The 27,778-nt window shown below is 45.3% G+C and overlaps 4 protein-coding genes across 4 annotated transcripts; 1 reads left to right on the top strand and 3 right to left on the bottom strand.

Moving 5' to 3' along the window:
• The first annotated feature begins 1,158 nt into the window (after window positions 1–1,158).
• Window positions 1,159–7,785, top strand: LOC101757784 (putative F-box/FBD/LRR-repeat protein At4g00315). Its single transcript, XM_012843517.1, has 3 exons — window positions 1,159–1,689; window positions 2,161–2,295; window positions 7,483–7,785. The coding sequence occupies exons 1-3, from the start codon at window positions 1,159–1,161 to the stop codon at window positions 7,783–7,785; spliced, it is 969 nt and encodes a 322-aa protein (XP_012698971.1).
• Window positions 7,786–9,985: 2,200 nt separating this feature from the next.
• LOC101758197 (wall-associated receptor kinase 5) lies at window positions 9,986–13,180 on the bottom strand. Its single transcript, XM_022824641.1, has 4 exons — window positions 12,698–13,180; window positions 12,066–12,569; window positions 11,811–11,969; window positions 9,986–11,724 (listed from the first exon to the last, which is right to left on the bottom strand). Exons 1-4 carry the CDS (start codon window positions 12,975–12,977, stop codon window positions 10,508–10,510), a joined length of 2,160 nt encoding a protein of 719 aa, XP_022680376.1. The 5' UTR covers window positions 12,978–13,180; the 3' UTR covers window positions 9,986–10,507.
• A 6,341-nt stretch (window positions 13,181–19,521) lies between these two features.
• On the bottom strand, window positions 19,522–21,129 carry LOC105913875. The gene is given in 3 exon segments (XM_012843947.2): window positions 19,522–20,006; window positions 20,009–20,891; window positions 20,893–21,129. Coding segments are annotated over 3 exon segments (1,479 nt in total). The 5' UTR covers window positions 21,124–21,129; the 3' UTR covers window positions 19,522–19,641.
• A 3,518-nt stretch (window positions 21,130–24,647) lies between these two features.
• LOC101758602 lies at window positions 24,648–27,426 on the bottom strand. Its single transcript, XM_004958828.3, has one exon. The coding sequence runs from the start codon at window positions 26,480–26,482 to the stop codon at window positions 24,983–24,985; it is 1,500 nt and encodes a 499-aa protein (XP_004958885.3). The 5' UTR covers window positions 26,483–27,426; the 3' UTR covers window positions 24,648–24,982.
• Between the last annotated feature and the right edge of the window lie 352 nt (window positions 27,427–27,778).

The following is a 27,778-nucleotide window of genomic DNA, read 5'->3' on the forward strand; positions in this document are numbered from 1 at the left end:
TCCCCTACCTGGAGAGCGCCACCACGGTCTCGCTTCACCTAGGGTTTCTTGGCCTCACCGTGCCGCCCGCCGGCGTCTCCGCTCGGCTCACCGAGCTATGCCTGGATCGCGTGCGGGTCCACAGCCCATGTGAGCTTAGCGACGCTGTGTCCTTGCCGTGGTGTCCGTGCCTGCAGAAGCTCACCGTCCGTGGCGCCTGGGGGCTGGGCAATCTCGCCGTCCACTCCGATTCTCTCCAGCAAGTACGTGGAGCTTGATGAACTCCGCGGCTTGTGGCAGCTCATCATTGTGGCACGAGCTCTCAAGGACTTGACAGTTATGCACTGCTTCTATTACGATCAGAATCAACCTGTTGGCAGCATATCCTAGCACCTTAGCTTGTGAACCTCACGTGGATGGATCCGCATGACCCGAGCTCCGTCCATCTTGACGAGATGGAACATCTCCAATTGCTGAGGCCTTTCCTCTTTCTTGTATATGGGCAAGATAGCTCGAGACACAATAGTCTTTCTCTCGTATTGGGCCTATATGTGGGTGAGTTCACTTCCTTTCTTGCAATTTTTTTCATGTTTTCCTTGCCTGGGAACTGTTTTGAAAACTGGACACCAAGGTCCACGCATTTGTGCAATAATGTGAACAGGAATGTCTTAATAAAGGCCATACAGTAGACGTTTGCACAGTGTATTGAAAGGGCAGATAAAATTAAGTATCTTCCATGATAGTACTTAATTGTACCATTATTACTTAGTTATAGAACATTGAAACAAACTGGTGCTTAGTTATCAAGTAAGGGATGGCTGGTTGTCTGTTTATCGCAACAGATTAATTGTGGGGAGGATATACATTTTTATCTAGATGATAGTGGTATTTGAGAATATCCCTGGGAATAAGTTTCATTTTTTTAGTACAGAATTAGCCAGGCTTTGTTATTGTTGGTAGAGAACTATCATGCAATTTTATTTATGGTCGCAATGCATGGCGGATTTTGTGTAAGAGAAGTAGTCCTAAGTTGACTAGTCACATAGTCGTAACAACCATGGGAAGCTTGTAAGTTTCCGGACTCCCTGACATTATGTTTTAAAACAGAACCTAGATCTAAAACACGGTATCCACCAGTATCGCGTTGACAAGAGCCCCGACACCCGCCGCTGCGACGCCATGGCGATGGCCGCCGGAGCCAAGAGGGAGAAGAGGGGAAGGCTTGACGAGGATGGAGAGGAAGAGCTCGTCGACCGCATCAGCCGCCTCCCGGACGGCGTCCTCGGCGACATCGTCTCCTTCCTTCCCACCAAGGACGGCGCCCGCACGCAGGTACTCTCCTCCCGCTGGCGCCCCATCTGGCGCTCGGCTCCTCTCAACCTCGACATCCGCACCGACGACGTCTCGCGCATCCTCTCCGCGCATCAGGGCCCCGGCCGCCGCTTCTGCACTGAGTTCCGCTACTTCAACGACGACCCCGGCGACCCCTCCGCGACCCTGGACCGGTGGCTCCGGTCCCCCGCCCTCAACAACCTCCAGGAGATCAAGTTCCACCTCGGCATTACCATGGAGAGTCACGCGCTGCCGGCATCAGTACACCGCTTCTCGTCCACCCTTCGCGCCGCCAGCTTCGGCGGCTGCGCTTTCCCGGAAGGAAACCGCGCCAGCCCGCTTCACTTGCCACTTCTCAAGCAGCTAAGCCTTGGGGATGTCAGAATCTCGGAAACTTCTTTCAATGCCTTGCTCGCGGCCTGCCCTACCCTTCAAAGCTTGCTGCTAATAACATCTTGGGCTGCTCTCGCGTCCAAATTGTGTCCCAGAACCTTAGAAGCATTGGTTTTCGTCATACTTATTATCGTGATGGGCACACCAATTTGCAACAACTCATCATCAAGGATGCCCCATATCTAGAAAGGTTACTTTGTATTGAAAATGGTTCTGCGCAAGTCACCGTTGTCTCGGCACCAAAACTGCATGTTTTGGCACTACAGAGTGTTTACAACCTCACACACGACGTTGGCAGCACAACTTTTCAGTTTGGTAGAACAGTTTTTCAGGTATCACTTCCCTTCTCAAGTTAATATTCGTCACGGATCCAGGACCCTTTTTTCGAACAAACGGATCAAAGTCCCCTTGTCTGATCATGATGTTAAACTTATTTGTATTATGTGCTTTACTCAGAGATCATGCATTCCTAGCTCGACGACGGTGGTTCACAGCATGAAGGTCTTAGCTTTAATCCAGCCGGATCTTTGTTTGGATATGGTTATTAACTTGTTGAAATGCTTCCCCTGCTTAGAGAAGCTGTACATCGAGGTGATTAAACTTTTCCTCCATAATAGGGTGTCATCTGCATTCCTTTTCCTCCATTCTAATGCTAGGTCGTTACTATTGTCATGTTCATTTTGCCTTTTCAGACACAGAATGGAGGGAAGAAAAATACTTGGTGTCATAAATACAAGAATCTTATTGGTACCCTTGAAATTCGTCTGAAGAAAATTGTGTTGACAAACTATCGGGGCAACACATCACATTTTAACTTTGCCAAGTTCTTTGTTTTGAATGCGAGAATGCTACAGTCAATGAGGCTTGAGTTATTTCATCAAAATCCTAGCAGCACATGGATTGAGAGACAGAATGCACTGCTCCAAATAAAAAATGCTTCAAGGGTCATACAGTTTGATTTTGTGGCTAAAAACAGCTTCTCTTTAATGCTTTCCTTTCTGTTTGCGAAGCAAGTACATGATTTGTCAATAGCTGACCCCTTTGTAAAGCTTCGTGATCGGACGACGACGACCATAAAAACCCTCTTCTCCTGACTTGGAGGTAATGCTATCCTTTTCTTTTCTAAGACTTGAGTCAACATGGAAGTGATGGAATGCAATCTACATCTGCATTTCTTGGCACACCAACTCCTGGTCTGCTAGTTGCCCTATGCATTTTTAATGGTTTTATTCATACCGACCTGAAGTTTATGGCTTCTGTATATGAGCTATTGATAGAACCATACCTGAAGATTCAGTAGTAATTTTAGTCACCATTCTTTGCGGTAAACTAAATAGTAAAACAAGAGTCATTTTAGCAATAAAAGTCATACTTCTCCAATCCATTAGAGCAACTCTAGAAATAGTCCGTACTTGAGGTCCCTACTTTTCTGAGTAGGGGCTCTTACAGAAAAGGCTCTTACAATTTTCTGGGGCTGTGATTTTCACCATAAACTCCACCAACAGCCCCTACTATTGGTCTTACAGGTATGGTCCATCTGTCAGTGTCCTTTCATCTGTCTTCTTCCTCTGCTCTTTATCTCTCTGTCCGGCACTCTTCCTCTCTGCTCGATTGATGAGCTCAGGGTGTTTCTTGCCTCTCCGCCGACCAAAATGGGTCGCCTGAACCTCCACCACCGCGTGCCTTAAACGGCGAGCTCGGCCGGGCCATGGGCGAGCTTGGCTGGTGGTGGGAGCAGGTGTGCTTGGAGCCGGCGCGGTCTGCCCGGCCGCGATAGGAGCATGAGCTCCGCCGCCGCCAAGAGCTCTCCCTCCATCGCTCCAGCCTTGAGCTCTCCTACCGCTGCTCGAAGCTCGAGTTCTCCCACCACCTCGTCCCTGCGAGATCTGGGGCACACACACCCAAGGACGGCCCAGGAGGAGCTCCATTGCGAGCTTGAGGGAGAGCGGCATGGGCATCTTGACCGGATTCGGCTAGGCTATGTCGGCGACCACATAGGCCAAGATATGTCAAGGAAGAGGTGCACGTGATGGTGGCGTTCTTGGGAAGGTAGATCCCGAGGAGGAGGAGAAGGAGATGACTGCCTGTTGCGATTTGGGAAGCGGCGGAGCTCTCGGGCGGCGGCGGTGCTCCGGCCGTATGAGCGAAGGCAAGGCAAGCGGGAGGAAAACAACTGCAACAGAAAAGTAGGGACCTTTCTAGCCACCCGTGGGAGGAGGAGAGGGGGAAAAGTAGGATCCTCCCTAGAGCAAGGACCCAAGTAGGGACCCGCTGGAGTAGGTTTTTTCACCCTTGGTCATACTTTTTGAGTAGGGGATTGAGTAGGACCCTTGCTGGAATTTCTCTTAGCTTTTGCTAACATATCTGAAAACTAGAAATTCATGAGTTCAGAGGTTCTGACAATGATGTTTTATTTGTTAATTTTACTAAGATTTGGTCCTCGTTTCAGTTAATGATGTTTTATTTGTTAATTTTATTAAGATTTGGTCCTCGTTTCAGGCACGAACTGCATTCTCACCAGCTTTCGTATTTGTGGCGAGTCGTGAAAACCATGGAACTCATCTCCTCGTTGAAGAGAAATCCACGAGTTCAGAGGGATCTGAACATTGATGTTTCTGTTGTAATTTGACTTTTCAATCGGTTGGGACTGCTGCAAAAGTTGACGGTTAGCATTGTCAAGGAAGTAACCGCTACTAGTACCTTGTGATCTAAAGCCCCTCTGAGCTTGGTGCGGTATGCTGTGACTGTGTGCCAATGCACGTACTGAAACCTTGCAATGATATGATAGCCCATGTTGGTGTATGCTATTTCATAAGGCCCTGTTTGGAGAAGCCTGGTTGTATGACCAAAACCAGTGTAAATTCTAGATCCAAAAAATTTTACATTTGAAACTAAAAAGGTTGTTTGGGTAGCTTGTAAGTCCATTAAATTTACCACTGTATTGGACCATTCCAACTGGAAAATAAAAAATGCCTGTCGAGCCCCCACTAAAAAAACGACGGATGTCGGCATCACCCTGAGGCTTGCTTGCCGGCTGTCATGTCCAGCAGAGCTTGATGCTAACTGAGAGCATCGGCTGCTCTTGCATCAGAATCGTGTCCACCAGTACCATTAGAAGTATCGGGCTGCGCCATTCTTGTGGAGGCATCAAGATATGCCAATTCATCATCGAGGATGACCCGTGTGTCTAGAAAAGATTACTTCTTTTTGGACAACACTTGAGCGATGCTGCAGGGTTAGTCTTAGTTGGGGGTTTCTGGGGCGTTTTTGAATTTTCAATTGTTGGGTTAGTTGCATTGGTTATATTTTTCTTTCCTCATGCATAGATAAACCAGTGCAGCTCACTTGGGATTATATCATTTGCAAGTCAGAGGGAGGGAGACAGGGAAGTTTGTTTCTGCAGCACAGTCAAAGTGCAAAACCGGGGCAATTCCCTTGTGCTGACTGAGTTACGAACTTATATACTTTTGATTTATGAACTGTGAGTGATGACTTATGATTTATCTTATGAGTTCTGATTTTTTTTATGTTTGCACTTATGCCTGGGCATGTACTTATGAAATATGAGCTGAAATTTGTGACTTTTTTATTTTTGCATAATCGCTAAATTTTGTTGGTCCTTATGAAATTATGTTTTTTACATTGGAAATTACTAGAAATTTGGTATAAACATAATGTTTGGAAAATGGAATAAATTTGGTACAAATTCATAGAAATTAATAAACACTTAATTATGATTTCTATGATTTCATTTATATACCTTAACGTACATGTAATTATGATATCATGTGTTTTTGGAGTAGTTGAGAACTTGAGATGGCAGACGACGAGAATGCAAGGTTTATGCTGGAGGACATTATTGCTGGTTGAGATAACATAACGTACACCGAAGAAGAGGGTAACCAGGCGGACACGTACCTCAACATGTCCACCGATGGTGATGAAGAGCCCGAGCAAAACCTTGCCGCGGTGGAAGATACCGTCGAGGTATATGTTATAAAGGTATATATCATTTATAACGTTTTCCCATCCACAAGGTCTTCTTCATTATTACTATGTACTAATTAACAAATCTTGAACTGTTAGCCTTCTGGATCGATGAACCCTAAGAAGACTCGAGGTCGAACCATGGTGATGGATGGAATGCGGAAGCTACAGATCACAGAAGTGTCAAAAGACGGCAGGCTGGTTGCTCCTGACGATGTGGCAAACAAGTACGTGCCTTAGATTGGGGCAATTGTAAGGGACAACATGCCCATCAACTTCAAAAATTGGAGAGGCAAAAGAAATGATCCGGACGTGCTCCTGCAAATAGAAAAGGATATGTTGTGGGAACAGGTCAAGCAACATTTCATATTTCCCGATGGATATATTGAAAAGGATGTGAAAGCGTGGACGCTGAAGAAGATGGCCACACAATTTCAAACTTTCAAGAAGATGCTAGTTGCCATGTACATTAAGGAGGACAAAACTCTGGATTTCAACAAATATCCAAAGTTGAGGGGCCACTGGGATGCATTTATCGACTACAAGAGGAGCAACTTCGATATGCAAAAAGTTGACACCAACATTACAAATGCTAGTCAGAAGAAGGAGCACCATCATCTAGGGCAAGGTGGTTACAAAATAGCAGTGTCCAAATTTCGCAAGATGGAACAAGACCTGATCGATCGGGGTATCGTACCAGCAACTCATGAGTGGAGCCAACGAGCTAAAAATTGGTTTTTCGCTCATGGAGGCAAACTGAGCCAAGAGGATGGGACGTTGATCTTGACTGAGGAAATACGTCTGGACGGCGAACAGCTCGTCAAGAACATTGAAGATGCTAAGGCTGGGAGGTTGAAGGTGGACCGAGAAATTGATGAGCTTACATTGGCCCTCGGGAATCCTGAGCACCCAAGACGTGTTCGAGGGTTCAGGATCATTCTGTGGAAGTACGATTTCAAAGACGACAGCGACTCGTACAGAAGCCACAAGCGAAGAAAGGCTTCGAATAATGAAGATCAAGATTTGTCGCAGTGGTCTCCTTGGCCTCCACGGAAGTAGACTTGATTGTGAACAATGTGGAAACTAAATTGTGAGAAGAACTTGGATTTATGGATTATTTCGTGCTTATGTTGAACTATGCCTGTGGTGTTTATGAATTATGCCTGTGGTTGTGAATTATTCATGTGGTTGTTTATTACAAATGCCTGTGATATGTGTATTGTGAATTGAGAGGGGTCCGTTATACGTGGCAAAATATCGAAAATGGGGTGGTTCTGGTCACTTTGCCGAGTGTTACACTCGGCAAAGAGGGGCCTTTGCCGAGTGTCGTGACCATAGCACTCGGCAAAGGGGCATTTCCCAGGTGTAGGAAAGGTCCTTTGCCGAGTGCTATGGTCAAGGCACTCGGATTTCCCAGGTGTAGGAAAGGTCCTTTGCCGAGTGCTATGGTCAAGGCACTCGGCAAAGGGGGCGGCTTTGCCGAGTGCCCGGGAGCCGGCACTCGGCAAACATAGCCGGCTTTGCCGAGTGTCCGGGAGCCGGCACTCGGCAAAGGGACCGTGTTTGCTGAGTGCCAGGCGCGTGGCACTCGGCAAACTCGCCGTTACCCGACGCCGTCAGTCCGCGGTTCGCCGAGTCCATCTGTTCGCCGAGTGTTTTTCGGCCGTCGGCAACATGTTTGCCGAGTGTCCGAGTTTTGACACTCGGCAAACTAGGCTTTGCCGACACAATATTTGCCGTGTGCCCTTTGCCGAGTGTTACACTCGGCAAAGCCTTTGCCGAGTGCCCCAGGCACTCGGCAAAAGTTCTGTCTCCCGTAGTGTCTCCTTCCTCCCCACCAAGGACGGCGCCCGCACGCAGGTACTCTCCTCCCGCTGGCGCCCCATCTGGCGCTTCGCTCCCCTCAACCTCGACATCAGCACCGCCTACGTCTCGCGCATCCTCTCCGCGCATCAGGGCCCCGGCCGCCGCTTCTGCCTCCACCTTGATTTCCTCTACCTCGACGTCGACGACCACTCCGCGACCCTGGACCCCCGCCCTCAGCAACCTCCAGGAGCTCAAGTTCCACCTCGGCTTTGCATTGGCTTTGCATAAGGAGAGTCCGCCGCTGCTGCCGGCATCAGCACACCGCTTCTCGTCCACCCTTCGGGCCGCCAGCTTCGGCGGCTGCGCTTTCCCGGAAGGAAACGGCGCCAGGCCGCTTCACTTGCCACTTCTCAACCAGCTGAGCCTTGTGGATGTCAGAATCTCAGAGACCTCTCTTCATGCCTTGCTCGCGGGCTGCTCTGTCCTTGATAGCTTGCTGCTACAAGACACCAATGGCTTCCCTCGAGTCCAGATCATGTCCACTAGCCTCAGAAGCATCGGTGTGTGGTCTCGTTGGGGTGACGACAGGTTGAGGCAGCTCATCATCGAGGATGCTCCATCTCTGGAAAGATTATTAATTTTCAAATGCAGGGAGATGGACATCTCGGTAATATCTGCGCCGAGGTTGCATATTCTGGGGGAACTGCAGGGCAAAGGCCAAATGCTTCAATTTGGCGCCAGGGCTCTTCAGGTATTGGGGCATCATTATTCTCACCTTCATTCGTGATGGATTCATGTCCTATAACTCGCCTGATCAAGATGTGTGTAAATTCTATATGCTTAATTTCACTCAGGGATCGACTGTTGCTAGCTAGCTTGATGACGGTGGTCCCAAGCGTGAGGGTTCTAGCTTTATCTCATATGGAACCTTGTTTGGATGTGGTTATTAACTTCTTGAGGTTAGCTCACCAAGGACTGCACAAAGAAGAATATCCATATGGAGACAGTCTCCTCAAGAAGATACTGGAAAGAATGAACAGTGGTCTGTGTTATGGCATTATATGTCTCTAAGTGAAGACTCAAGGAAGAGCTGCAAGATTCAAGAATATATGTATGTTAACAACTGTACATATGACTTGTTCAAGTCATGTGAAAGGTCAGTCCAACTCCCGCGATGTTTGGCATTTGGGATTCATTTCACCTCTGCCTCATTGTTCTCCCTCGTGATCGATAAATGGAAGTACCAGCTGGCAATTGATCAAATTAAGTAGGGACCTGATAGAGCACTAGTTCAGTTTTCAACATAACAAAAAGCACACTCTGCACCTCCCTCCCCCACGGCAGTACCTTCTTGCAAATGTTAGTGTTGCCACTGTCATCACTCACCAGCTTCAGAAGAAATAACCACTATGAACATATACCCTTTTATGATCAACATATGTACTCGTAACTTGTTTGTTCCTCCTACTTGTGTGTCTATCCAGCATTCCAAACAGGCCCTGAGTCACTAATTTAAGCTGTACCAGTCATAATGGTCATAATTTAAGATGCCAAGTGTTTGGCACAATTACATATTATATAGGCGAGACCTGACAGGTTCTTGAGATTGAGTGCAAGGTTGACAGGAATAAGCAGGGTCAGAACTTTAAGTTACTTTAGCTACATCTAAACTGCTGTGTACAAGTGAGTCAACCATGTTGTGATTTATGACACCTCTCTAAAAGGAAGGTACTGCTTCAGTTTGTTATTGTACAGACTACTGAATATACATTGTATCTGCATTTTATTTCTACTTTATTTACTGTGCTCTTTGCTCAGATAATGAAATAGCTTGCTTTAATATATCATAATCAGTTTTGCTGTGCTTGTATGAAGACTGAAGAGAATCGTTTTAAAAGGTTTTTTAGCATGGGAATATGGGACCTCTGAACCAGGACTGACTGAAGTCAAGCAGAGCCATTTGTTCAGCTTACAGCAAACAAGTAGCATACAGATATTTCCAATCTACAGTCTCCAATTTCCCATGTATCCTGGCAGCCAGCAGGGAGGAATCGACAAGATGGCCATGGTGGCTGGACCGTGCGTATCCGTCTCCTTCCTGAGCGCAGCAGCCTGCAGCAGCAGTCGCCATCTCAGCTGGCCGCGGCCACATTCGCGGCACACCGGCAACGCCGCGGCAGCACGCGCATAGATATTATTATGCATCTGGATAGAGTATATGTCTAGATGCAAAATAATATCTATAAACCTAGAAAAGTCAAAATAACCTACAATTTGGAACGAAGAGAGTATCGATCCAAGAGGTGACCTCGACCATCTTCAATTCTTTATTACCTGCACTAGCACTAGTCAAACAAATACAACACCTACACTCATCAAACCCAATCAGAGTGAGGCAAACCATGGAGCCGTCAGGAGTCGTGCGTAGTTGTTAAGTTTCCCAATTACTTTCTGTCAGCATTCTCCTTTTATGATTGATTGAACACATTTCAGATTCTACAATGTTGGGCAACGAACACTTGGAAAGTCAGCAGGTGCTGAATCCTAGTGCTGTCAACCAATTGCACTGCACAGTACAGTATTATGTAGATGCTTGAAATCAGAGCAAAGCATCATATTGAATCGACATCATAAAGGAAAAATGCCAGCTTCAACACCCACATTCTGGGGCTGCAGGATGGAGGAAAGGCAATGCCACACAATTCATTAGATCTCATGAAAATCAATGCCTCAGCAGCGTGCATTATTCGATCTGTTAATACTAAAACACTTTGCACATGACTGACTAGGTAGTAGTGCACGACTATAGTTACACCAGGTTTATCTTGTGATCGTGACACCCTATCAAGAATAAACGTTCAGATATCCTTCTGGTTCTGCATAAGCGTGATCCTGAAGAAACCGACTTTATATATGTTTCATAGAACACTTCCTCTTCACAGCTCTAGACGTGTACATGAGTACATGGATAACAACAATAATCTGCAAGTAGATGGATCAAAAGGCAAATTTATCTGGGAATCTCAGCAGATGCTATGAACTCTTGCTCCAAACTGTAGCATGTTCGGCTATGGACCGAAGGAGTACCACCACCATTAGCTCTTGAATATATGAACGGCTGTATCTCTTGATTGTTTCCTCGAGCAACTTGGCATAATGAATTCAACCTTTCCATTCGCAAGTTGTGCAATGTTATCTCCACTTGCTTCATGGTCGGTCTCTCTTCCCCTCGAAGTTTCAAGCACATCTCAGCGAGGGATGCAACACTTTTAATCTCTTGTTCAGTTGCTTCTTCGCGGATATGAGCATCTACTATTTCTGTGATTGGCCTTGACTTCAATTCTGACAGAAAGTAATTGAACAAGTTCTGCTTTGACCCAAACTCATCCGTAAAAATGGGCTCCTTTCTTAGGAGCAGTTCAAGAAGCACCATACCAAAGCTATACACGTCACTCTTTTCATTTAGCTGTGTAGTTTGGTAGTATTCAGGATCTATATAACCAAATGTACCTTGTACCTTTGTATCAATGTGAGTTTGATCAATAGGAACCAACCTTGAAGCTCCAAAGTCTGAAACTTTTGCAGTGTAATTTGCATCAAGTAGTATATTAGATGACTTGACATCACGATGAAAGACTGATACTGCAGCCGCAGAGTGAAGATAGCAAAGTGCACCTGCAGCTTCGCATGCAATTCTCATGCAGTCATCCCAAGACAATGTGAAATTGCTGTCTGAAGCAGAATGAAGAGCTTGAAATAATGAACCATTTGGAATAAAGTCATATACCAGTAAAGGTACCTCTGTTTCAAGGCAGCATCCAAAAAGTTTTACGATATTTCGATGGTTTATCTGTGAAAGAATGGCAACCTCATTGATGAATTGCTTGATCTCACTTTGTTGGATGATTACTGATTTTTTTATGGCCACCACACGTTGATCAGATAAGATTCCTTTGTACACCATACCGTGGCCACCACGACCCAGGATACGTGTGTGGTCAAAATTGTTTGTGCTTTTCTCTAGCTCTTCCAATGAGAAGATCTTTGTCATGTCCTTAGCATTTTCCTCCGATGATATCAATTGTTCTAGTAGAAGGCCTTGGTTGTCTTGGAAATGCTTCTTGCGCAGTCGCTTTTGGACGTCTCTTCTCCATTTACGGACAAGAAATATTGCACTCAAGGTAAGTAGTAGAATTGCTATGCCAGCACTAAGGCCCATGACAATGCCTGTAGCAGACAATTATTCTCCTCAGCATTTTTCTTCTTTTTGCCATATTCATTGCAACATTTAACAGGGTTAGAAACTCACGTACCGAGCAGGAGACCTCTCTGTCTTTTGACCTTAATGCACTGCATTGTTGCGGTATCATACTTTGTTTTGTCGGGGCACTCGGTGCAATGGTAGCTTCCCACAGTGTTATTGCATAATAGCTCTTTGCAGATTCCAGGTGTAGTTTTGCACTCGTCAATATCTGCAACAACATTATATAGAGCGTGATGAGAATTACACACAAAAACATAATGTTGTGCTATGTATACGTATGTATCTTAATGTGGCTTAAGAGAACCTTGGCAACCGTTTGGGACATAGGGATTTCCATGAAAGCCATGCATGCACTGGCACCGATAACCATTGTTCTTGTATTTCCATTGTTCTTGTACATCATATACCTTATAGGTTGAGTCGTTGAAATCCAAGCACATACTGTTGACGCTAACACATCCATATGCAGACACATTCTTCTGCGCCTGCAGGCAGCTAAGATTGTCGATGGTCCAGTGCATAGATTCGGAAGTCATAAAGCTACTGTAGACACGATGGTCCAGTTCAAAGATTGGGATGTCATAAAAAACTAGCAATTTAATGTCAATGATCCCTCTTTCAATATCGATGTGTGACACTTGATAATTCCTATCAAGCTGAAGTGTAGAGGTTGCTATGTCTGTGCAGTTGAGACGAAACTGGGTCCTTGCTGAACAACTTTCTTCTAGGCCGAATGGAAAGGGGACGTTGATGTCTCCACATGATCGACTACAATTCACCTTCCGTGGAACAGGATTGTAGTAGTACGCTGTTGTTAGTCCCAAATTAACAGAATCATCGTCAACAAACAAAGAAATATGGCGTCAAATTTTACTGCACCAATCATTATTTATATAGATAGATAGATAGATACCGGAGGAAGACATGTGAAATTACCTGAATCGACATGGGAGCAGCCATCCAGTATGTATGGGTTGCCAGCATATTCTGACTCACACCGGCACCTGTACCAGTAAATGTTCTCATCAATTGGTTCGGCGTCGCAGCTGCTATTGTTACTAACACATGCATAATTGTTATCGTTACGCAATTCATCGCTGCACGGTGGATGGTCAGCATGAACAGACCAGCCAAGGAACATGGATCTAGAAATTACGCTGATTTCTCTGTACTTGGGGAAGCTTCCGTTAGTATGCCGGACAAACTGAAGCTGCATGGTGTTAGTGCCGTAAAGATGTTTAACGCAGCATCCTCTGATACCATTACATACCACCGAGGTAACGTCGGGGAACGTTTCGCCAGGGCATGTAAGTGTACATGAATACGCTGAATCATCGCCGAGGTATACATCAAAGCCGCAGCCCTGGATTACTACTTCTAAGCTGAATGATCTAATTATGCTTGGTGCTTTCCATGACACGTTATACACATCCACACCAGATATAACATGGAAATAACGCCTGAAGAAAGTAGAGATATCTGCTGGCAAAATTAACAAAGTTATTACAGAAGTAATAAATTGGATCGACTTGTTCAGAAGATATCATCAAAGATGGATATTCTATACTTTGATCCAACAAGGTGCCGATAGCTTTTGGTGTTGGCTAAGTGATTGAATCTTCACCTTGGAGTAAAAGAAATCAGTACTTGTCCTATCATATACCCTTCTTCATGTATACGAAGTAGTAGACTTGACTAACTCAATTCTTAGGAAATCGTGAATTAGACCTCAACAAGAGAAACACAAGCACCCTTTTCTTTTGGTTTCCAATTCACTACCAAGCAAGTTCGAACGAATTGACTATTTATGTGATAAATTCTTTGAGTACCTCGAAGAAATATCTGATGTACAGTTACCTTGTTGAGGAGAGACATTGATGTCTAAGAGAACTTCCGTGTCATTGTCGCTGAGGTAGAGTCCTCCTGTGTTGCAGATGAGCTCGAACTCAGGGCTCCTGAAGCAGCCAACACCAATGCCGAATGGGTAGTCAAAGGTTTTTCCGCCACAGCTCTTCGGACAGCTAGCCATAGAGGCAGCAGAGGGCACAATAGTAGTGCTGCTATTGCTGTTATCGTGGTTGGCAAGGACGGTGCCATTGACTGTCGGAGCTCCGACGCAGGCAGCATGAAATAATAGACCAGCCAGCAGCGCGTCAAGGACACCCATCCTCGCCAAAGTGAAGCACTTGTTGCTACCTCTAACCTGCAGGAGGAACTTGTAACCAGTCGGGGAGGTTTATATATTTGAAGGTAGTGCAGCTAGGATATAAAAGGACGTGTCTTAAGTCAAACTATAAATCTGCCTTTTAAATTTGTAAAAAGCTTTAGACTCATTGGCGGGTGTCTTTCTGCCACTTATTCATTTTCCCCCTATTTACACGAGAGGGTCTCCCCAGGCCAAGCACAACACCCATTGTATCCAAATCTTACTCACTCCATCCAACCCAAGAAAAATAGAATTCTAGTTTTATCTTAAGTCAAACTATCTTAGACTTGACTAAATTTATAAACACAATATGCATAATATGAGAATATATGAATCTAATGCTACTTATTTGGTATCACAAATGTTCATACTCTTCTCTATAAACTTGGTCAAACCTAAAATTGTCTGACTTATAAGACAAAATATAGAATTGCATTCCTTTAATCATGCATGTATATCATTTGATCAATGCTACATCTAAGTTGGACAAGAACCTCAGATTACTATGTGTAGCTCTCATGTTCTAGTTTTTAGATTTTGCGATTATAATTTAAGAATTCGTAATATGTTCAAGACTGGTAATGAGATATGAGGGTTAAGCACCGGCACCGACAAGGATTCCTGCAATAGTGCATGCAACATTGCCCAACCTCATGCTCCCTCAGCATAGGTGTGTGGTCATGGAAGTCGCCTCCGGACCGCTATGGCTTGCATCGTGGTGTTGGGGATGGGTACGGGCATAATTAGGATTAGGGTGAAAGGAAGGTGGGTTGTTCTAGTGTGTGGGATCTGAAATATAAGAGGGATCATGGCTATACACATGGACAAGTGAAATCGTATTTGTGCTAAGTACTAATCCTAATTAAAATACAATTAAAAATAAAAAGAACATGCAGGAGAATTGGGTATAATATATTAAGAAGAAGAAAGGATGTATATAGAACCCTAACAGACTTACACAGGTTTTAGCCTGATAATTAAAATACAAGTGAGATTGGTATTCAGGTACTTAGATTACTACTGTTTCAAAAATAAACTAGGGTATAGTGGTCTAATTAAGCAGAAGTGCACTGATATACAGAGAGTAGAGCATCAGCAAAGTAGCAAGGGAATTGAGGAGGTAAACTAACCATCGCAAAGTAATCCTAGGGGCAGCTTGAGCTCAGCGGCACTTAAGCTCCGTCCTGCAGAAGCAGAGAGCACACACCAATATATGCGCTATACTGCCTACTGGAGATGGCTGTTTTACACACGAATTTAAGACATTCAACAATATGACACTTTGATTTGGCTAGCTGGGCATGTACGTTAAATTATGGGAAAGTAATTAAAAGCACATCCACAGTTCACTATCATGCGATGGAGGAGCAAAGGTGCACATGCTTTTTTATATTTTTGTAAAAAAGTTCAAAGGTTTGCGCCTCGCTTTCGGCGCATGCTTTTGATCTAATTATACTTTGTCGATCTAGTTTAATTCGGGGCTTGTTATAAGGCCCGATTGGATCCCTGTGTCCCTCCCATATATATTGCACACTTCAACTTTTAGGAATCCAATCAGGCAGATTGCACGATCTACTCCGTCATATTGTTGCACATTTAGGGGGTGGTTGGCTCCCACATGCTAAAGTTTAGCACCTATCACATCGAATGTTTGGATATTAATTAGGAGTATTAAACATATGCTAATTACAAAACTAATTGCACAGGTGGAGTCTAATTCGCGAGACGAATCTATTAAGCCTAATTAGTCCATGATTTGACAATGTGGTGCTACAGTAACCATTTGTTACTGATGGATTAATTAGCCTTAATAGATTCGCGAATTAGCCTAGAGGTTCTGCAATTAGTTTTATATTTAGCTCATGTTTAGTCCTCCTAATTAGTATCCGAACATCCAATGTGACACGTGCTAAAGTTTAGCACCTGCTATCAAACACCCCTTAATAAAGGTTGAGCATCTCTCTCACAAGGCAAGTTCTACTAGCTAGGAGTAAAGTGGTCAAGCATGGGATCCAACAACCACCACTACAACTTTCTCTCAGGAAATCAAATAATATGCGCATCCAATTGACCATTTCAGTCTCTGTCATTTGTTGGTGGAAAAGTGAGCATTAATCCTGGTTGGAGAGACGCATAGGTCTCGAAAATCCAACCAGGACTAATTTTTCGAGAGTAAAGGCCTTCCTCTTTAATCCCGGGTATTTCACCTGGTAGACCAACCGGAACAAAAAGGTTCAAAAAATAAAAAAAATGGGCCACACCCACCATCATGCCTGCTCCTGCCTGCGCCTGCACCAGGCCCGTCTGCGCCGTGCCGGGCCCTCACCTACCGGCGCCGTGGCAGCGCAGATCCGCCCGCACTGGGTCGTCGCCCGCCAGCGCCGCATCGGGCAGCTCCGCGCGCGTCGGGCCATCTCGCAGGGAGGGAGCTAGGAGGAGGAGGCTAGGGAGGCGGGGAGGGAGGGAGGGAGCCGAGGGAGAGGAGGAGGCAGGGAGGAAGGGATAGAGCAGAGAAGGAGGAGCGCTAGGAGGACGGGAAGGGAGAGGGAGCAAAGGGTGGAGCGAGTTGAGGGAGAGGGAGCAGATAAGGGAGAGCGAGAGGAGTCGGAGAGATAAAGCTAGGGTCATGAATTAGTCCCGGCTGGTGGCTCGTATCGTGACTAAAAAGGGTCCTTTTAGCCCCGATTGGAGCCACCAACCAGGATTAATTCATTTTATCCCGGCTGGTGGCTCCAACCAGGATTAAAAGCTCCACTTTTGTCCCGGTTGGAACCACCAACCAGGATTAAAAGGGCTCCGACACAAAACAAAATTTAGATCCGGGACTAAAGCTCCATTAGTCCTGGGCCCAAAAACGACCGGGACTAAAAAAGCTGGATGGAAAGTCTACTAGTGATTGTTAAATTAACCTAAATAAAGTAACATTATATACACAAGTACACACTGCTTTCGGAACAATATCTATCCATCATTCTAAATTCCTCATCTCTCTCACCTGGGATCGCCAAAGAGCAAAGCAGCATGGATCCTGTAGCTACTACTGTAATAACCTGGTCAGTAGGATGGGTATGTTTGTGCATGACCAACACTTAGATCGGATCTGAAGTATGGTGGGAACTGGGAAATACCATCACTTGTCTAGCTAAGATGTTAGTGGGATGCACATCTAATTATCCATTTTACCTTTTTTCTAATATACCAAAAAACTAACTCATGACATGCATGCATGATATGTATCACCATGTAAGACTGTGTATACCAATGCAGAAGTGATGAACATATCGATTTCCATTCCAAATACAGTTTAATCAAAGGTTGAAATGCTCTCTAAGATCACATCACCACTGAGCAGCCCTGACTTCCTCAGCAATGTGCCGGAGGACACAATGGTTGTTGAAATGCTAAGCAAGTCACTCACAGTGGTGAGCAGGCTACTTACCAATCCTGGAGATGGGGACACAAGGCTGTGCCTGGAGCTTGCAAGTAACACGGAAGCTGTCAGCAATCTGATAAGTATTTTGGAGAATGACAGCGAAGGTGCCCAACAATTGCATCAACAAGCCCTGGAGACTGATGTAGTTAGCCTTTAATGATTCTTTCAAGCTTATTTTCAAGGACTGCTACACATGCCACCAATAATACAGTGGAAAAGGCAACAATACTTTAGTTCAAGTTGAACAAGCAGACAGGGAAAACGCCACCAGAGACCAGACTGAGGGGAAAAGCAGAGGAAGCTGCATTGTTTTTTTTATTTGGTCTTATTTCCAGTTTCTAAGATGTCAGTTAAGTTCTCTTACTAATGTAGTGTAGAAATATTTTCTCCGTGCTCGGCAGTTCACACACATACAGTGGATCCAGTTCAACATCAGCATTATTTATGATCCAAATTATATATCATTCTAGCAAGATAATTTGTAACTGTTTGTTCGAGAAAGATAATTTGTAACTGTGATGCCATTTTTTTCTAGGCAATGTTGTCAGCAATATCCATCGTAGCTACTAAATGAAATTTGCATCCAATATTAGATATACATACATAATTATAAGGGGCCACTGTAATTTGTTCAAGTAATTCATTAACTCCTTTCAATAATTTATGTACAGAACAAAAGGCATCTTCCTTTGAAAATAGTGAAGCTTACCCTGCCAGATGGTTATAGCTATGAATCTATGATTCAAGTCAAACCCAGATGCATCCAACATTTCAAGGAACGTAATTTGAAGGAAGCAGTGTCCGACACATTGAAATCCATGTCAGAGGTAGATGAAAGCATGCTCTTTGCTGGGAATGATCGTGAGGTGATCAAGCCAGCAAGGTCTCTCACTTCTCTAGTGGAAGAAGCACAGGACCTCCTAAACACAGCACAAGAACAGGGTAACTGATATCTCTGCCTGACGAAGGAGACATCTCTAAGTATGGGAAAAATAGGAGGTTGTGTTACCTGTTTGAATCTCTGAATGTGTTTGAGGTTCCACATCCCCTGGCAAAGCAGAGGGCAACTGAAGTCAAGCAGATGCCATTTGTTCAGGGCTCCGTACCTGACAGCAAACAAGTAAGCTAACTGCTACTCCTGCAATTCAGATATTCCCAATCTTTGGCCTCCAATCTAATGTCCCTAAATTCCCATGTACCCTAGCGCAGATATGTCTATTCTCAGTTTGCAGCGGATGTTCCATCCGGAGCAACAGATGCTCCTTCAGTAAATTGAAAAGAAAAATTCAAGCAATCATCAGTGTATTCGACGAGATCAAATGGGATAAAAGAAATTAGAGGTGGAGCAAACTGCACCCTGACTGCCTTTCCCTCTCGCTCGCCCACAACCGGCGAGTAATCCTCTGACCCTGTCGCCGCTAGCCGCCGCCGCCACCGCTGCGGACGGTCATCCCGTCCGGGAAGCACGGAACCCCCAGCATCCAGCTTTCCCCTCCTCTTCGCTGAGCCAAAGAAGAAGGACCGGGGGCGGGGGCGCACGATCGAATCTCCTCCGGAGCAGCGAATAAGCCATGGCCCACGGGTGAGGCAGCGGAGCCGAGCCGGTCGCCGGAGTTCGGAGTGCGAGCTGTGGCCGACGAGCGAGGAGGAAGACGAGAGAGCGGCCGCCCTGTCAGGAAATGGGACGCAAGCCACCGCGCTTGGCTATTCTTTTTTTAGTGGTTGTTTCCGGAACCGTGGTTCGCGCTCGCTGGGGCGCCTACCGCACTGGGCGCGACCCCGCCCTGCCTCGCCTCTCCGTGACTGCTCCACCAAGATCTGCAACCTTCTCTTCTAAAGAAAGCTGATACCGGCGATAAACCATCAAAACTTCAGAAGGTGTAGCCAGCCACTCTCCCAAGATGTGCATATCTTGTTTGGTTCAAAAGATCGAAAGGATGCTAACCAAATCTTCAGAAGGTGTAGCTACTCTCCCAAGATGTGCAGACATGCAGATCTCTTTTGGTTCAGAATTTTGTAGGGCTGAATTAAAACTAAAAGAAAAGGCAAGTCTGCAAATCAAAGTCAACGAATTCATAGTATCTGGAGTGAAACCAATAAGAAACACTTCATTACCTGCCATATAAGTCTAGCCTCAAAGTCACACATTATTCTGTTTATACTGAACACAACATATCATGACTCTACGCTAGCTATAAGTTGTGACTTGGAATACCCTAACAAACATATTCAGCTATCCTGCTACATAAGCTTGCCCCCATCTTTCATAGAACGCTTCCTCTTGACTCCTGCAGCTTTTAGCTCTAGAATCTCACAAGTACCAACATAGCTAAAGTAGGGAGGTATCGAAGACCTCCATGATAGGAGCTCAAATTTCCCACTGGTCTTAAAAGTTCCATACATCACATCTTGGAGTCTTACCTTTGGAACCTTGTCTTGTGCAGAGCCATATTGATTAGAAAGAACAAAAACTTCAGATGGTGTAGCCATTCTTCCAAGATTCGCAGGTCTGTTTTGCTTCAGAAGATCAATTGGACGCTCACCAAATCTAGAGATAGGCTTCTGCAAAGACCCTCTCAAGAAGGTCAAAACCTTGGACCAAATAGGATGTCAAAGTTGTCCCTCAACAAACGGGCAGTGAAATTCCTGGCAATGAAGGAACCGTCCAATGTACTGGCTATCTCCATGGTCAGGTGTGTGAGCCTTGGTTGTACCTTGGGATCCATGCTTCCAAACGCAAGTGTCTTGAAGAAATACCAGTACGCCTCACGGGGCAGATACTTCAAAGTTACAGCCCGTGTTGTTCCAAACTTTTTAATCTTCTCAGAGCGGCTTGTAACTATGATTTTACCACCGCATGGGACAAACCTTTTAGAAGCAAAATACAACCTGTTCCATTCATCTTCATTGAGATCCCCAACTAACTCGATAACAACCAGCAATCTCCTATCTTTGTTCGAAATCGACACATGATTTAGATGTATTCTTGCACATCCGTCTCTGAGAGTAGCTAGCTCATCATCTGTAAAACCGTAGTTTTGAAAGAACAAGATTTCTGAGAAATGATCACGGACTCTTTCATCCTTGCAAGCATGAGCAACAAGGGTGCTCTTGCCGACAAAGATTGGCCCGAAAATTGGTAGGACCTCCAGTTCTTCAGCACCATAAGGTTGTGTTTGCAACAGGAAGTTGATGACAATTTCAGATTCCATCTGGCGGCCAAACAGGCAGTTGCCTAGGACGAGATGCATGCAGTAAGGCTGGCGGTACAGGTGAGGGTAGCTCGTCAAGAACACAACCAACTCTTTCGCATCAAGGATCATGGAGGTCAATTCGTCAATCCCCTCTTGCAGTTGTTTCGAAATAGGTGTGTCTCTGTTGTAGAAACATAAGCTTTTCAGAGAACTTAGTCTAGACAGAGCTGAAGAGTTAATAATGACATGACCTTTGGTGTCCTCCTCGTGATATTGGCACCTAAAGGTGTCGAGCATGCATATAATAGCCTCGATGCATGGCATCTCTCATCATGTGCAGATGCTGGACCATAGCTTGGTTGGAGATGTGCCCCCCCATGGCCTCGTCGATGATGATCTGTGCCCTGACAAGGACCCTGCTGAGGTGATCCTCCATGTCAAGTGGTGTCGTCTTGGAGATTTTGCTGATGAAGAAATTTATGGATCTAGTGGACAGTTCACCCAGGACTGCAGAAAGGAACATCTCCATTTAGGGATTCTCTCCGTCAGGAAGATAACGCAGCAGCCAGCAGGTGGAGGCCATGAACTGATGAACAGAAGCTATGCATGATATGCTAGTCCACGATGCAAATCTGAAAGCTTGTGATAAATATAGCATTTGAAACTGTGGTGGCTTTTACCAGGCCACAGCCGTGTAGACTGTGAGAGGTTGGACCAGATCATCAGAAAAGTCTTTGTAGCCTTCTAATGCTGAACTATGTCTATGTGCATGAACTGTGTGAATCTTAGTCAAAGAAAAAATGAAGACCGAGCACTATCAGAAAGAAAGATGAAGGCTTTGCAGTACCGAATTCTTTGTGGAAGCACAATATATATCCATTTTTTCAGAACCAAATTTCAGGCAGTCCCCAGCACACTTACAGCATCTGGAATCCACTGCCGAATTCTTTCCAATTGCCACATGTCAAGTCGGTGGCATTAGATGGGCTGGAAAGAACTGAAGATGGAGTAAATTCCAACAAAAGCTGAATGAGTTGTGCTTCAGAACTTTAGATCATCAGATGGGAGGTGAGGACCAAGGGCCAAAGCAGGTACCGGATAACCAGCGATGATTGCGTGCGCACTAAAGTTAATGATACAGGCAGATACCTCCGTGCTTGGCCGAGCTCGCCCTCCACTGTCCTCTTCTATCTCCGCCAGGACCGCGGCAGGCTATACGGCCGAGGTGGCCTGTGGCCCGCGCAAGAGACCGGAGGCAGCGGCTTGGCCAGTGAAGTTGGTGGAGAAGAACGCTGGCATGCTTGGCCGCGGCGGTCGCTCAGGCTCTCGTGATCCTATCTCCTCTGCAGCTCTCGGCGACTCCGCCTCCAATCGCGCCGCTGCGCAGTCCCGACTCCCGAGCGAAGCAGAGCAGGTGGGTGAGGAGGCGAGGGAGAGGAACGAGTGGAATGGGCCTTGTGGGCCCTTGGACGTGTAATTTTGGGCCGGAAATTCCTTTGGGCCCTCGATCCAGAAATGCCTTTTGCTTTCTCAGTGCTGTCTGTCGTGGCGGTTGGCGACTTCATTGGCCGAGATAAAGTCAAAGTCAACGCCGGACATGACACGGTGAGCCAGCAGTCCGGCCTGCTGACCTGCTGACTATAGACTAAATCAATGAAATTACATCCACAAAAATATGCAGTTACTTGCAAACATAAAGGAAAAATGCAAGTCTCAACGTCCACAATTCCAAGGGTGCTAAATGGTGTTAGATTAAACCAATGGCAAGCAATTTATACTGGGGAGGTGTTTGGATCTTTAATCCGGACTAAAATTCATGTCACATCGAATATTCGAAGGCTAATTAGGAGGACTAATTAAAACTAATTAAACAGATGGAGGCTAATTCCCGAGACGAATCTATTAAGTCTAATTATTCCATCATTAGCACATGTTTACTGTAACACCACATTGTCAAATCATGGACTAATTAAGCTTAATAGATTCGTCTCGCAAATTAGCCTCCATATGTGCAATTGATTTTGTAATTAATCTATGTTTAATACTCCTAATTAGTATATAAACATTCGATGCGATAGGAATTTTAGGAGCTCCTAAAGAACCAAACGAGGGCTATGTGCTGGCGGACGTGATTGGCACCCACCAGCACAAAACTTCCTTAGCCCGGTGGGGGAGCACCCGCTAGCACAGATGGGGTGATCTATGCTGCGGTTTGCTTATATCGCCCGCTAGCACAGAGCTTGCCATAAATACTCATGTTCATCTTCTTCCCCAGGCAACCTTCCATTTGGAGTTTGCTCGAGAGGAGCTCGGGAAAAGCTCCAAAAACACCAAATCTAAGGGGGAAGGTTCTGCTCTTGATTTCTTTGGAGGAGGTGGCTATATAAGGTGAGTTTGTGCCATTCCAACCTTCTTTTTCAACTTCTATCCATCATTTCTAGCTTCATTAGCTTGTCATCTTGATCTAGATCTAGAACTAGGAGAGAGAGAAGGGAAGAGAGAAAATAAACTAGAAATGGATTATTTTTGTGAATAAAATTGTATGGTCATATTATAACCATTACAATGCTATGTTTGTTATTTTAGTGTAATATAGAATTGAGTTTGACGAGAGGTTGGAACAGCTCGCCGAGATGCAAAAGAAGGATCTTTTCAAGTCGAACAGGGAGATAGATCAGCTAACCGCCGCAATTGGAACCGCGGAACACTCTAGGCGTGTTCGAGGGATGTCATCAACATTGCCCTGAGGTATAGCATTCCAAAATGATCAAGCAAGCTACAGGAAGTGGGACCGTTATAAGAAAGATCTTGAGGAGAAGATGAGAGAAATCGCCAAGCAGGAACTGATTGAGTTCTTCGCCAGCCGGCAAGTACAAGGGATAACCAACCCGATAGCATCCGATGCTCAACGATAGGCAAAACCAACCCTGCAGCTTGCCAACACAAGATACGTTGCTTCGAGTAGTGCTGGCTCCATTGCAAACGTGAGGTATCCCGTAGACGACATACAAGTGGATACACCATGCAGGTTGGTGATACCTTATGGAAGGAAACAAAATAAGTTTCGAGAGGTCGCAACCAGCATGGCAGTAACAGCTCATGTGTTCCTAAAAGAACCCCTACCAGAATACTCCTGGGTGCAAGTTGTTACTATGTTGGATGAGTCGTCTGAGCTTGACATCCGTACTGATGAGGAGATTGAGATTCTCGGTGATGTAATGAACCAGTACATATTGTGGCATCGCCAAGATATCATTCTGAATAATGCATCGCCAAAAACCTCATGGCCGAGCCAAGATGTACCCATGCTACAGTCAAATGTTGACATGGAGCAGCCGACACAGTTACATGTGCAGGTAGCTACTAATGAGGGCAAGCAGCTGACACAGTCACATGTGCAGGGAGCTACCAATAAGAGCGAGCAACCAATCCTATCACCTGTTCTAGAAGGTCTTACTAAGGAGGAAAGGACATCACTACTCCAAGGCGATGAATGGGTAGATGATGTACCAATTATTAATCCAACATCGCCTTCGCCACCATCTCCACCTCTCTAGAGGCTAGCGGTACCTCGTATGGTCAGCACATATGATCATAAGGCTCCATCAATAGAATTTTAAATTTATAGCTCTTCAAACTATCACAACATTCAACCAAAAAGATTTTAAATTTTTCGAATTTTTCAAACATTCACAGATTACAATTTTTGGGAATATTACACTCAGCCTCCGGGCGCACGCGGGGAAGATGCTGGTGGCAGAGTACCTCCAAGAGATGACCTCTCGACCGTCTTGGATCTTCCCTGCACTAGCACTACTAAAACAAAGGCAACACCGACACTCATCAAACCCAAGCAGTCAGCAGAGTGTCTCGTGTAGTTGTTGATTTAAGTTTCCCAGTAATTTTCTGTCGGAATTCTCCGTTTATGATTGAATGAACACATGTCACTTCTATAAAGTTGCGCATTGAACACTTGGAAAATCAGCAGGTGCTGAATCCTGGTGCTGTCAACGAAAACCACTGCATAGGTACAGTATGTAGATGCTTGAAATCAGAGCAAAGCACCATACTGAATCGATAACATAAAGAAAAAATGCCAGCCTCAACACCCACATTCTGGGGCTGCAAAATGGAGGAAAGGTAACGACAAGAGATTCATTAGATCTCGTAAAAATATAATACTAAAGCACTTTGATGGCTAGGTAGTACTATAGTTATTACATCTTTGAATCTTATATTCTGAAATATGAACCTCCTCATCTGAAAAGCGTTTGACCCTGATGATAAAGCACGGAATCTTCAGAAGGCGTAGCCAATCTCCCAGGATTTGTGACACCCTAAGAAACACATTCAGGTATCTTTTCTGCATGAGACTAACAGTCAAGAAACTAACAATTCGTTACTCCATTTTTCATAGAACGCTTCCTCTTCACAGCTCTAGTTTTTTGCCCTTCAATCTCACAAGTATGGACATAGCTATAGTAAGGAGGTATCCTAGACCTCCATGCTAGGACATCAAATTTCCCACGAGGCATCACGCTCCCACATAGTACATCTTGGAATTTTATCTTTGGAATCTCCTCTTCTGAAGGGTGTTGACACCGATGATAAAGCACAATATCTTCAGATGGCGTAGACATTCTCCCAAATGGTACAGGTCTGTTTTGGTTTGAACTAGCAAATGGATGCCCACCAAATTGGGAGACAAGCTTCTGAGAATACCGTCTCAAGAAGGCAAGCAACTCAGACCAAAATTTGACGTCAAAGTTATCCTTTAGCAAATGAGCAATAATGTTTGCGCTAAGAAGGTGGGCCAGTCGTCCCAGTGTCGTCTTAGCTATCTCCATGGCCAGGTGCGTGAGCCTTGGGTGCATCTCAGGATCCATGCTTCCGAATGTAAGCGTCTTGAAGAAATACCAGTATGCCTCATGGGGGAGAAACTTTAGAGTCAAAGCTCGTGTTGTTCCAAACTTTACAATACTGTCAAACCGGCTTGTAACTATGATTTTACTACCTCTTGGCGCATACCTTTTAGAGGCAGAATACAACCTACCCCATGCCTCTTCATTAATAAGATCCCCAATTAGCTCAATAACAACAAGCAATCTTGCCTCCAAGTTCGATTCAGACACACGATTTTGATGTTTTAGTTCACATTCATCTCTAAAAGTAGCTAGCTCATCATCTGTGAAAGTCTGGATGTGGAAGAACAAGATTTCTGAGAAACGTGCACGTACTCTTTCATCCTTGCAAACATGAGCGACAAGGGTGCTCTTCCCAACATAGCCTGGTCCAACAATTGGCAGAACCTCCAATTCTTCATCAGAGCCATGAGGCTGTACGTGCAACAGGAAGTTGATGACTAGCTGTGCTTCCAACTGGAGGCCAAACATACAGTTGGCCAGCTGGAGATGCATGCTGTAAGGTGGGCGGTACATGCGAGGATAGCTTGACAAGAACAGTACGAGCTCATTTACTTCAAGGATCATGGAGCTCAAATTGTCAAGTGCCCCTTGCAGATCTTTGAAAGTCTTAGCACCTCTACTGTAGAGACGCATGCGCATTGCAGAATTTACTTTGGACAAAGATGAAGAGCGACTCACACCCTGATTATTGGCGTCCTCCTCTTGGTGAAGTTGGCATCTGAAGGTGTCGAGCACATAATGGCTCCAGTGCACGGCGTCTCCCAGCATGACCAGCTGGAGGAGCATAGCTTGGTTTGTGATGTGCCGCCCCTTTGCCTCGTCAATGATGACTTGTGCCCGAAGCAGGACCCTGCGGAGGCGATCCTCCACGTCTAGTGTTGTCGGCTTGGAGAGTTTGCTAATGAAGAAATTTATGGATCTAGTGGTCAGCTCACCAAAGATTGCAGAAATTAAGCTCTCCATTCTCTCTCTAGAGTGGGATGAAATGGTTGAGATGTATCAAGAAAAACTCTAGAGTGGTTTCTTTTTTATGGAACAGGAGGTGTTACCCCCTACTGCTTATATATATATTACAGGTAGAGTGGTTACTAGTTCAAGTCATGCAGGTCAATAGTCCATGCAAATCTGAAAGCTTGTGATACATACAGCATTTGAAACTGTAGTGGCTTTTACCAGGCAACAGCCGTGTAGACTGTGAGAGGTTGGACCATATCATCAGAAAAGTCTTTGTGGCCTTCTAATGCTGAACTATGTCTATGTGCATGAACTGTGAAGCTTAGTCAAAGAAAAAAATGAAGACCGAGCACCATCAGAAAGAAAGATGAAGGCTTTGCACTACCGAATTCTTTGTGGGAGTACACTATATATCCATTTTCGTGAAAAACAAAGAAACAGAAGTATACATATTCAGAACCAAATTTCAGGCAGTCCCCAGCACACTTAGAGCATCTGGAATCCACTACCGAATTCTTTCCAATTGCCACATGTCAAGTCGGTGACATTAGATGGGCTGGAAAGAACTGAAGATGGAGTAAATTCCAACAAAAGCTGAATGAGTTGTGCTTCAGAACTTTAGATCATCAGATGGGAGGTGAGGACCAAGGGCCAAAGCAGGTACCGGATAACCAGCGATGATTGCGTGCGCACTAAAGTTAATGATACAGGCAGATACCTCCGTGCTTGGCCGAGCTCGCCCTCTACTGTCCTCTTCTATCTCCGCCAGGACCGCGGCAGGCTACGGCCGAGGTGGCCTGTGGCCCGCGCAAGAGACCGGAGGCAGCGGCTTGGCCAGTGAAGTTGGTGGAGACGAACGCTGGCATGCTTGGCCGCGGCAGTCGCTCAGGCTCTCGTGATCCCATCTCCTCTTCAGCTCTCGGCGACTCCCGAGCGATGCAGAGCAGGTGAGTGAGAAGGCGAGGGAGAGGAACGAGTGGAATGGGCCTTGTGGGCCCTTGGGCGTGTAATTTTGGGCGCGGCAATTCCTTTGGGCCCTCGATCCAGAAATGCCTTTTGCTTTCTCGTGCTGTCTGTCGTGGCGGTTGGCGACTTCATTGGCCGAGACTCCGAGAGGATAGGAGAGGCGCGAGAGAAGAGTCAAAGTTAACGCCGGCCATGACACGGTGAGTCAGCAGTCCGGCCTGCTGACTTGCTGACTATAGACTAAATCAATGAAATTACATCCACAAAAATATGCAGTTACTTAATTGCAAACATAAAGGAAAAATGCAAGTCTCAACGTCCACAATTTCAGGGCTGCTA

This window comes from Setaria italica, chromosome II, assembly GCF_000263155.2.
Source record: "Setaria italica strain Yugu1 chromosome II, Setaria_italica_v2.0, whole genome shotgun sequence".
Classification (NCBI taxonomy): domain Eukaryota; kingdom Viridiplantae; phylum Streptophyta; class Magnoliopsida; order Poales; family Poaceae; genus Setaria; species Setaria italica.